Here is a 12,152-nt window from a genome sequence, read left to right as displayed (position 1 = left end):
GGGGGGGGGGGAGTGTGACATAAATCCAAAATATGTTAAAAACAGCTTTTGGAGAAAATGAGTACTAGTGGTTTAAAGAGGGCTGCTTGTCTGTCAAAGATGACCCTCGTTCTGACTGCTCTTCAATTTCAAAAGCCACTGATTCATTTGCATGTGTTTGTGATCTGACAAAAAGTGATTGGAATTTAACTCTGTGAAGTTGCTAATGAAATTGGTATTTCTTATGGGACATGTCAATCAATTTAATACAAGATTTGGGAATGCAACATGTTTGGCCATGTTTGTGCCTCACATCACTGATAATTGCAGAGAGCATCTAGTTCTCATGTGTCAGGATCTTTGTCAAGATTTTACTTCTGGTAACTCACTTTCCATCATTACTAGTGAAAAATTGTGGGTATGATCTGAAAGCAACTGCCCAGTCCACCTGATGGAAGATGCTATCTTCTCCAAAACCTAAAAAAAAGGACAGAACAATCTCAGTCAAATGCAAAGATATCATATTTTTTGACTCACAGGACATAGTTCATTATGAATTTGTCCCACATGGTCAAAACCAGACAGCAAATCAAACAGCAAACCAGAAATACTACAAAACAGTTTTATGACAATTGCACAATGCTGGTCGGGAAAATGGCCAGAAAAGTGGACTTCTGAGAATTGGCACTTACATTGTGACAACACCTGCACACTCATTGCATTTAATTCAAAAATTTCTTGTGACGAACCCCATCACTGTCATTTTGCCTTGCTCACTGAATTTAGCTCCCTGTGATTCCTTCCTTCCTCCTTAACTTAAAGTCCACTTGAAAGATAGGTTTACAATGAACATTTTGTGACTAAGGAAACTTCAGAATGCAGCACAAGGAACTACTAGCAGTTCCAAAATAAACCTATCAGGAATACTTCTAGATAGGTTTCTTGACTGTTATGACACTGTTATTATGATGTCTGTGTATGCTTTCATTCCATTTAGGATGTGTCACACAAGGAAGATACCAAGGTGAATGAAAAGAGACAACTAACACATATCTAACCTAGCCTTCTCAACCTTCAGTACATATGATGATATTGAGGTTACCTTAAAAATATTCAGCTTTCAGCCCTGTTTGTGAGGTAATCTCAAACACAAGAGGTATTAGAATCTATAATACTCTAGTACATCGTATATAGTGAAGGTAGAGAAAGCTAGGTTAGATATGTGTTAGTTGTTGCTAAAGCAACTAAGGCTATTAGGTCAGTATATTGTGCCTGTAATTGCACATATTATTCAGTCAGTTTGCTGTACAAAAAAAAACCTGAGTTTTTCAGAAAATAAAACCATGCACCCTTCATCTCAGGCTGCCTAAATCAGCCACAAAATTTAAAAAAGCCCATAAAAATTATGCTTATGTCAGTGATGGGATTTGCATTCTGACCTTTTCCACCTGTTGTGGGGGAATGACATTGAGAAGGCAGAAACCGAATTTATATTGGACTTGAATTTCTATAGCTTATAATTTTCAGGAAATACATTCTACTGTTCTTTGAAAGAGCAGCAGCATAAGGGATAAATGAAGTTCCTGTATATCATTGACAGAATCTCATGATCTGTCTTAGCAGCCTGACTACAATGTTCATAGAACTTGATATCAGGCTCCTGTATAGTTATATCCAACTCCCTTTCATAATCAGCTGTCTTGATTTTGCTGGTTTTTTTTTTGGTAGTTGTTGGCGCATCGGCTTCTGTGGCCATAATGCACCTCCCAAGGTTTTTGCAGTACTTTGATCCAAGCCTGAGGCGGGATTCGAACCCACGACCTTTGGGTTGCCAGGCAGGCACTTTACCCACCCGGCTAGCCCGGTCGACAATTTTGATGGTGCCCAAATGATATGTTACTCTGAGGTTACTATGTTTTCTCTTTTGTTTTCCCACAGTATTTTAGTGTTTGCTTCAGTAGCCATTTTTCTTCCTGTTCAAATAATTTATCTAGATCTTATTGAAGTAGCACACCCTAGTTATGATCATTAACCCTTTCCTACATCAGTTTTCTGAGCACACATGGGCCACATACTAGATGGCAAACTAGAACCTAATCAAGAAATCTTATTTTAAAAATAAAGTGAAAGTTATACCTAATAAAGTTGGATAATATAATAAGTCAAAAATGCAGACATAGTAGGAATAACAGAAAGATGATGCTACTCCCACATAAGTGATGCAGAATGCAAATATGGTGAGTACAATGTGTACAGGAAAGATAGGCAGGACATATTGGGGGGGGGGTAATGCTCTTGGTTAAAAAGTACATAAAGTCTAACACAATACACCCAGATGATGTGGGTGGCCAGTGCAATGTTAAATCAGTTGGGTGTAACATAATTACTGATGATTATATAACAAACAACTTTACAGACAAATAGAGTGGGCTAATAAATCAGATTGTCTTATGGACAGTTTTTAAATGTTCATTGGGAACAACCTATGATGATAACTCCAAATTCTAAATGGCAGCATTGAGGGAATTAATCATAGAAGATAATAAGCTCATTATACCAACTAAAAGATATATTTCAAGATTTAGACAAATGGATGTCAGATGAACTGATGGGACTAGTGGCAGAGAAGAAAAATGCACAGGATGATTATAAATTAGCATTGTATGGAATCCTTCAGCTAGTACAAACTAATTTGCAATCAATTTGCACTAAGGGGGTTAGACAATGCAAAGAAAAGTAGCAAAGATTTATTTTGCTTATGTTAACACTAGAAGGAAAGGAGTGAACAATATTGGCCCACTAGATATGAATGACATAACTATTGATGATTCTGTTTAGGTTGTGACAAAATAAATAAATATTTTGCTACTGCATTCATGTGTGAAGTTTTTAGGGATGGGAACACCTACACCAAGTTATAATCTTAGAACTAAATGATTTTGTTACAACTAAGAAGAAAGTGGAGGAGAAATTGTTAAAGCTAAAAGTAAATAGAGCACCTGGGGCTGATGGGATCTATCCAGTTATGTACAGGGTGTCTCAAAAATATTGGTACAAACGTTTAGGAGAGGTAGGTAACATCTAAAGGAATGTGAATCGCATAGGAACCCATAACCGGAAATGTCACCGTAAGTTGGTAGAAGGTGCGGTAGTCGCGCACGAAGAGCATGAATCGATATACGAACTGTGAGCTGGCAGACATGCACCTAGTGTATGGATTAGCAGAGGGCAATGGACGAGCCACTCAACGAATTTATGGAGAATGCTTCCCAGAGAGACATGTACCGGACCACCATTTGTTTGCACGTGTGCATCAAAATTTGTGCGATTATGGGTCATTTAGAGGTAACAGGAGTAGTGCGGGCAGACCACGTTCGACGCGACTCCCGCCATGGAAGAAAGTGTGTTGAATGCCGTCCAGAATAATCCTACTACCAGCACATGTGCCGTTGCCTCTGCCTTAGGAGTGTCTCGTTGCAGTGTACAGCATGTCTGGCACGACGATTCCTTACACCTCTTTAATCTCCAAAGGGTTCAGTTACTGCTCCCCCAAGATCATCCTGCAAGTGTGGCTTTTGCGCAGTGGTTTCTCCAAGAAAGTGTTCAAGACTTGAATTTTCCAGCCTATGTTTTGGTCATGGATAAGGCTTATTCAATCAGCACAATGCTCATGTGTGGGCTCACGACAACCCAGACAGTGTGCGCCCCCATGCGGCACAACATCGCTTCGCAATAAATGTGTGGGCAGGTATGATTGGTGACTGCTTAGTTGGCCCGTACCTGTTACCATCCCGTATGAACTCCGCTAAATATCGGGTCTTTCTTGAACAAGTTCTACCAAGGTTACTCGACGATGTTCCAGCAAATGTGAGACGTAACATTTGGGTTTCAACATGACGGGGTGCCTGCCCATTATGGAAGGTGTGTTTGTGACCATTTGAACGGGCGTTTTGGGCGTCGATGGATTGGCCGTGGTGGACCCATTGCCTGGCCCCCACGCTCACCTGATTTATTGAGCCTTGATTTCTTTCTGTGGGGCCCTCAGTTATCGGTTGATTCAAATCTATCTGTATGAATCGCCTGTGGAGATGGAAATGGATCTCGTGGCGAGACTCGTCTGCACTGTTGCTACTGTCAAAGAAACTCCTGGTGTGTTCGATCATGTCCACCAATCCATGCTGCATCTGTGTCACGCATGCATCGCGTGTCATGGTGGAACCTTCGAGCATCCGTTGTAACATCATGAAATGCATCCATCTCGTACTCCATTGTTAATATTATGTCAAAAATGTTTGCCAGTAATTACTGTCTTGTGTCATTTCTGCTTCTTGTGCCTCTGCTACTACTTTCCCGTGACGTTTCCGGTTATGGGTTCCTATGCGATTCACATTCCTTTAGATGTTACCTACCTCCCCTATCTGGTCTTGGCGCATTATAGCCTTAGTAGCTAATGTGCCAATAAAACCAAACCAAACAAACAAACAAACAAACAAACCTCCCCTAAACGTTTGTACCAATATTTTTGAGACACCCTGTAGAAGTAGCAGAAGAGGTAAGGAAACCATTGCCCATAATTATGAGAGCACTCTTGGATTCCTTGTATTTGGGGGATTCCTATAGATTTGAGATGTGCAAATTTGTCTCCTATCTGCAAATAAGGAAAAGGGCAACATGAGTAATTATAGACCTGTAAACTTGACTTCTGTTCCAGAGAAAACAGTGGAGTCAGCGATTAAGTATTGCAGGATCATCATAACAAGAATGGAATTATACAGAAATCACATGTTTGTTGAGGAAGAATCCTGTCTGACCAATCTGATTAGTTACTATGTTGCAGTAACACTTCTTAATTCATTTCACAAATATACGTGGTCTCAATTCTAAACTCAACGATATCCATATCCACTTGCAGTCTGCCAAACCCCATGTACTTTTTCTGACAGAATCTCAGTTATCGGTTGATTCAACTACTGCTCATCTCAGATGCCCAAATTATTCGCTGTATGATTCCTTTCACCTCAAAGGTGGTACTTGTGCATATGTCCGTTCTAATATTCCCTGTCAGAGACTTGGCAATTTTTTTTGGCATAAATTTTCTTTGATCTTCTCTGGCTTAAAATCTCTCTACCTGATTATGTCAAATTCATCTGTTGTCTCTCCCGTTCTCCCAACTCCACTAATCACTTGGAGCTCTTTGACTTCCTCTCTTTGCAACTTGACTTTCTCCAGTCCAACTTTCCTAACAGTGAGGTAATTTTCCTTGGTGATTTTAATGTTCACAACTCCAGCTGGCTTCTGTTTTCTAGTCACACCGACCCCAGCTGGTCGAGATGCTGAGGCTTTTGCAGTTATTAATGACCTTGCACAGATTCTTCATTTACCTACAAGAATACCAGACAATCCTAATCATACAGCCAATACACTTGATCTTTTTCTCACAAACAACCCTTCTCAGCACACAGTTGAAGTGAGAGGTCCTTTAGGCACTTCAGATCACAACTTGGTGATTGTCTCTTCTCCAATGGAACCTTTATTTCATGGCTATTCCCAACCTCGTGTTGTTTGGCATTACAAGAATGCAAAATGGGATGACCTGCAAGACTTCTTTTCCTTGGTCGGGTTATTGCTTCAAAATTTCTGATGTCAACGTTTGCTCAGATCGTGTTAGTGAAATTATTCTTGCAGGAATGGAATCCTTTATCCCACACTCCACTTTAAAATCTCATCCTTTATCTAAACCTTGGTTTTCCAATAAATGTGCTAAGGCTGTTCAAGAGAAGAATGTTGCATATAGTAATTGGCTTGTTTCTAATTCTTCAGTTTCATGTTATGCCTACACCAAAGCTCACAACAATTGTAAAGCAGTTATTAATCAGTCCAAACTAGAGTTTGAACAGGCTAAGAGTAGAAAACTTGCTTCTTGTCCTAATGATAGCCGAGCATTCTGGTCTCTTGCCAGAGCTATTGGCCGCAACTTTTGCCCATCTCTGCTCCCACCTCTGTCCAAACTAGATGGTTCTGTTGTCACTTCAACCAAGGATAAAGCTGACCTGCTAGCATCCCATTTTCCTTCCAACTCATGTATTAATGATCTTGGGAAAACACCTCCTGCCATTCCCAACACGCTCCATTCAATGCCTCTTGTGGTCTTCCGTCAAAAGGATGTCAGAAGGATTTTAACGAATCTTGATGCTACGAAAGCTCCAGGTCCCGATGGTATTTCTCCACTTGTTCTCAAAACCTGTGCTCTTGAAGTTACTCCTACTCTTTGCCGCCTTTTTTCACTTTCTTATTCCAAAGTTGTTTTTCTTCTGCTTGGAAATTTGCTCCTATCTAGCCAGTTCCTAAAAAGCGTGACAAATCCCTCCCATCCAATTATCCTCCCATTGCAATTACTTCTACTCTTTCTAAAGTAATGGAGAAATCAATTAACCGCCAACTCTTAAACTACATAGAAACCTTCCGTCTGATCAACGATCGCCAGTATGGATTCCGTCAGTATCGATCCACTGGTAATATTCTGGCTTATGTTACCCATTTATGGACTAATTCAATGGAAAGGTTCGGTGAAACACAAGTAGTTGCTCTTGACATCTCAAAGGCTTTCGATCATGTTCGGCATAAAGGTCTTCTAAACAAGCTTTCATCTCATGGTTTGCCAACTGTTTTTAGTAATTGGTTATCCAGTTTTTTCTCTGATCGCTCATTGAGGGTAATGGTAGATGGCTCTCTGTCTTCTAACTTCTCTACTAATGCCGGTGTCCCCCAAGGTTCAGTTCTTTCCCCCACTCCTTTCCTCTTTTATATTAATGACCTTCTTCCATTGACTGGAAATCCTATCCATAGTGCCGATGAAAGCACATTGCATTCCACTTTCCATTTTGAGAAACCTTGTCCTGCTCAATCAGCTTCAACTTCTCGAAAATCTGCTACCAGTTCCTTAAATGCCGATCTTCAGGTAATTCTCCAGTGTGGCAAAGACAACTTAGTTGATTTCAACCCTTCTAAAACTCAGGCTTGTCTTATATCTCGCAAGATTAGTCAAGAACACAAAGTGGTACTCTTACCACAAGATTTGAATTCTGCAAATTGCTGTTCTTGGAAACTAGGCACTTGTGTGTAGATCTGACTGAATTGTTTAAGGTTTTAAATAGTTTGAGTAAGCTAAATGATAATGGTATTCTAACTCTTTTCTGGACAAAACTCAAAAAATTTTAAAAAGTATAGATGCACATAAATTTGCTTTCGTCCAGACAGTAATTGATTGTTGATGCAAAGTACCATCTGGTGTTGTGGAAGTAGGATTTTGAATAAACTTAAGAAAGAATTAGACATATTGTATATGGACAGATGAGTTTGGTAGTGTTTTTTTTTTTTTTTTTTTTTAATTTGTTTTTTTGGCTGATGATGTAAAAGCTTGCTTTCTTGTATCATTTTCCAATACTACCACTGATAATAATTAATTAATTGCTCCTAAGACATAAAATCATAACTATGATATAATGTTTTAGAATGTGCCTAAATTTAGGGATATGCTATATTTACTCTAAAAATTGATCTGCCTTTAACTCAGGTAATATTAAGCACTCTACCATTTATACTTCTGAATCACTTTTCTTTGTTATATTTAAAGTTTTAAATATCTAAATTAAAATTCATGAGATGGATTTTTTTAAGGATTAGTTTAATATTTTCAATTTAACTTAACTATAGGGAATTTCCTGTTGCTTTTCCTGATCGAATTGAAGTTCCTCGCTCGTTAGTTGAAGTTGTCATCTACTGGAATGTTCCCATGCATTATTGGCTCAAGACTTGTATGTAAGCTGGTGTTTTTTCTTTAAATGCTAATACAGTATAAGTTAAATCTTGTTTTGCAAGAGGATGCTGTACAATTTTATACAATTTTGTTGTGTTATTTATTAATTTTTTTATATATTTTCAGATTGTATTAATCAGTGTTTCTACTGTTCTGTTTATTCCTGTGTGTTTTGAAATAAAAACTGTTTTTTGTATATGATTTCTTGTATTTCCTATAATTTTCAAATTTTGATCCTAATCAGTGCAATATATTGTTAATTTAGATAAGCCATTTTTTATTTATTCTTTTTTTTAGCCTTTCTTTATTTATTTATTTTTTTATATCTTTCTATATATCAGTGAATACTACATCTGTTATTCCTACAACAGTTTGTCTTACTTTTAATTATGAGGCTGGTAGAAGCACCACTGATTAAACCTGTCAAGGGTTTTCCTGTGATAGAGAGTGTAATTTTCAGTGATTTCTTCCTTGAAAATTATAAAATTATAGTATGAATACCTGGCACATGTGTTGATTAAATATTTATTATATTTTAACAGTTTAAGTTGAAATATACCTTTTATGTTATACATTAAAGTGCAGTTGCACCTCCCAAAAAAATTCAACTATGTAGTAATGATGCAAATGCACTACCAATTTAATAGTTTGAATTTTTGATATTTTGAACACTGTTTGGCATCACTCATATTGTGTGAATGTACACTGTTTAGCATCACTCATATTGTGTGAATAAGTGACAACTGGGTTTTTCACCCCGTATAACTCTGGGTACCTACCCACTCATTGATGAGAAGCCAAATAGCTTCAAAACAGTGATGTCTGAGTGGTGGGATTCAAATGGAAATTAAGTACTAGTAGGTTCCCCTAATGGGAAAGTGTCACTTCTTTGAAGCATGAGGGCAACTTGTTGTGAAGGATTTCACAATATGAGATGTTACAATAATGATGCCAATGTACAAACTTCAGTTTGTCTAAAGAAAATTCAGCTATGTAGTAATGATGTAAATGCACTGACCAATGTCATATTGTCAATGTTCACTCTATATTAATAATTTTATCTCTTGATGAAAAATAATGTATTAATGGAGTTTTGTTGACTTAAAAATTTGTTTGATTAATTTTTTTTATCGATTTTGCTATTCACTGTTTTTCATTGATTTTGCTGTTTGTTGTGGAATAGTAAAAATTGTGTGGTAAATAATGCATCAAGTCCTCCTACTTACCTGCCTACCCTGTTGCGCATGGAAGACTATTGTACAAATTGAAGCAGAATGGTATTAAGGGTAAGTTGCTACAATGGATAAAAGGATGGTTAAGTGGGAAAAGACAGAGGGTGGTAATCAATGGGTGCTGCTCTTCGTGGGCTAATGTTATTAGTGGTGTCCCACAGGGTTCGGTGTTAGGTCCACTGTTGTTTTGAATATTTATCAATGATATTGATGAAGGTATATCAGGCTTAATGTCAAAGTTTGCAGATGATACAAAGGTTGGCAGGGTTGTTAATGACAGTAATGGCAGTGTGCTACTGCAACAGGATCTAGATAATGCATTTGTATTTGTCAAGGTTACACTTTGACAAAGTGTAACCTTGACAAAGTTTAACCTTGACAAAGTACTTTGCATTTGTCAAGGTTAAACTGAAGTTTAACCTTGACAAATGCAAAGTACTGCATATGGGTAGAAGTAACCCAGAGAAACGTACCAACTGTGTGGTACTACACTTAAGGTGGTAGAAAATGAAAAAGATCTGGGAGTAATTGTGCAGTCAGATATGAAGTTTTCTGAGCAATGCAGACAGGCTGCCAGGGCAGGTCATGGGGTTTTGTCAATGATATATAGGAATTTTGCTAGCAGGGAGAAGGAGGTGATTGTCCCTCTGTATAAGTACTCAAGGCCACGCCTTGATTACTGCGTACAGGTCTGGAGGCCTCATTTTAGGAAGGATGTAGATTTACTTGAACGTGTACAGAGAAGGGCAACAAGATTGGTGAGGGGAATGAAGGGATCCTCTTACCAAGAGAGGCTTAAGTTCTGCAAATTGCAGTGGCTGGAGACTGGGCACCTGCGCGGTGATCTGATTGAGGTGTATAAGGCCTTGAATGGGTTGAGCACGCTGAATTCTGATGGGATCCTTCCACTTGTTCAGATTACGAACCTAAGGGGGCATAAATTCAAATTGAGAAGAGACAGATGTAGAATAGATGTGCGGAAATTTGCCTTTAGCCAGCGGGTGGTTAATTGCCGGAACAAACTTCCATCTGACGTTGTGGAAGTTGATAGGTTGAATAAATTTGAGGAGGAACTGGACAGGCATTTGGAGGGAATGGTGTGATTTTTTTTTTTTTTTTTTTTTGGCTGATGCTGCATAAGCTCATACACTTGCTTTCTTGCATCACATGCCACTACTACTACTACTATTACCTTACCTTAAACCTATGGTAAGAAGTAAATTGGTTAATATCATGGAACCACAGAACTATTTTTAATTTTCTAATATTAATTCCCAGATGGGCTTTCCTTTGCATAATGTATGCCAAAGCTCTTTAACAAAATTATGTACCTTCAGAGTGATATTAAAACAATGTCAATTTCATTATTCTCAATTGTTGTCTTTCATTTTGATCTGCATCATTAATGATTTGTCATACAAGTTTGACCATAAAAAATAAAATAACAGGACTAGTTTCACCTTTGACACTATTTTCACAATAGTTATAGGCAAGTATTCCAGACTGAAAGTTTAAAAATACTTGTCTGTGTCATACAGTTGCTGAAGCAAACTGGCTTTACATTTTCATAATGACTCTTACCACTGCATGCAGAGTAACTGGCTGAAGCAACACATTGTTCTTCCCATGGCAGCACTAAAGATACTCTCAAATGTGGGAGTTGACTATAGAAAAAGAGCACATGCCTGTATATAAAGCATGTTACTTGGGAGGGTATTCATTTTAAAAATGTATTTAAATAAATTTCAATAAGTAAAAAGGATTATTCTCATAGTTTGTTTTTATTATAGTATGGAAATAAAGGGTGCTGTCAAGGAAAACAATTCTGAATGATTTTTAAGGTTATAAAATTGTGTACCTGCTCAAAAATATGAAATTGTGCACCCATTATAATGTAACAGCACATTTGTTGACTCAGGTGAAGTTCCAACGGGTTATAGTTGTGTAATATCTCTCCAGTTTACAAAGGTGGTACCAGGGATGAAATGAATAATTATCAAACTGAAATTTAACTTGTGTGGCAGGAATAATTATGGAGTTCATGGTTAAGGATGTATTCTGGGAACATCTGAGCAAGAAACACAGCATAGTTGTTTATGAAAGGGAAATCATGTCCAATTCATTTGATAAGCTATTTTGTAATACAGTCCCATATGAATGACCTTATATAAATTATAATATATAGAACAATATGTTATTATTGGTAGGAAGATACTATATTAGATAAATGGTTGAAAACACCATTTTTCCTATGAATGGCTCTTGCTCTAAATTTACTGGGATCACTAGTGTGGCACACTGCAAGTTTAGTACAGGGTCTCTTATTGCTTCTGATATTTCTGATGTAGTTAAACATAAAAAAGACACCTGGGGCAGATGGAATCTATCCAGTTATAATGAAAGAGGTAGCAAGGGAAGTAAGCAAACCCTTAGCCATAATTATGAGAGCATCCTTAGAGTCAGGGGAGGTCTCCGTGGATGGAGATGTGCAAATGTATCCCCAATTCACAAAGGGGGTTCAAAGGGTGACACAAATAATTATAGACCTGTTAGTTTAACTTCTGTTCCAGGAAAAATAATGGAGTCACTTGGTTAAAGAGGTGATACAGGATCACCTAGACAAGACAGCAGTAATAGTTCAGACACAGCATGGATTTGTTAAGGGGAAGTCTTGTCTGACCAATTTGATTGGATACTACAATGTGGTCACAAAGGAACTGAATGCAAAAAATAATTTTGATATCATATACTTGGATTTCAGTAAAGCTTTGATACTGTTGCACATGGAAGACTGCTATACAAATTGGAGCGGTATGGCATTAAGGGCAAGTTACTGCAATGGATAAAGAGATGGTTGAGTGTGAGACAGCAGAGAGTGGTAATAAATGGACACTGCTCTATGTGGACTAATGTTATTAGTGGAGTTCCCCAGGGTCCAGTGCTGGGCCCATTCTTGTGTATTTATCAATGATATCTATGAAGTTATATCACGCTTAGTGTCCAAGTTTGTAGACGATACAAACGGTGGCAGAGTTGTTAATAATAGTAAAGACAGTATGCTACTGCAACAGGATCTAGAAAAGTTAGGTAGGTGGGTTGAGAAGTGGCAACTGAAGTTTAACATT

The 12,152-nt window shown here is 37.8% G+C and overlaps 1 protein-coding gene across 1 annotated transcript in view; it reads left to right on the top strand.

Annotated features, from left to right (window-relative positions):
- The window catches only part of por (Protein-serine O-palmitoleoyltransferase por), a 136,266-nt gene that overhangs the window by 57,086 nt on the left and 67,028 nt on the right, over window positions 1-12,152 (top strand). Inside the window, exon 7 of the mRNA XM_090384482.1 lies at window positions 7,693-7,793. Within this exon, the coding sequence (XP_090240608.1) occupies window positions 7,693-7,793 (101 nt within the window). The remainder of the gene's footprint in view (window positions 1-7,692; window positions 7,794-12,152) is intronic.

This window comes from Mastigoproctus giganteus, chromosome 11 (genome assembly GCF_048544385.1).
Source record: "Mastigoproctus giganteus isolate SK-2022 chromosome 11, ASM4854438v1, whole genome shotgun sequence".
Lineage (NCBI taxonomy): Eukaryota > Metazoa > Arthropoda > Arachnida > Uropygi > Thelyphonidae > Mastigoproctus > Mastigoproctus giganteus.
This window is presented reverse-complemented; position numbering and strand designations above follow the sequence as displayed.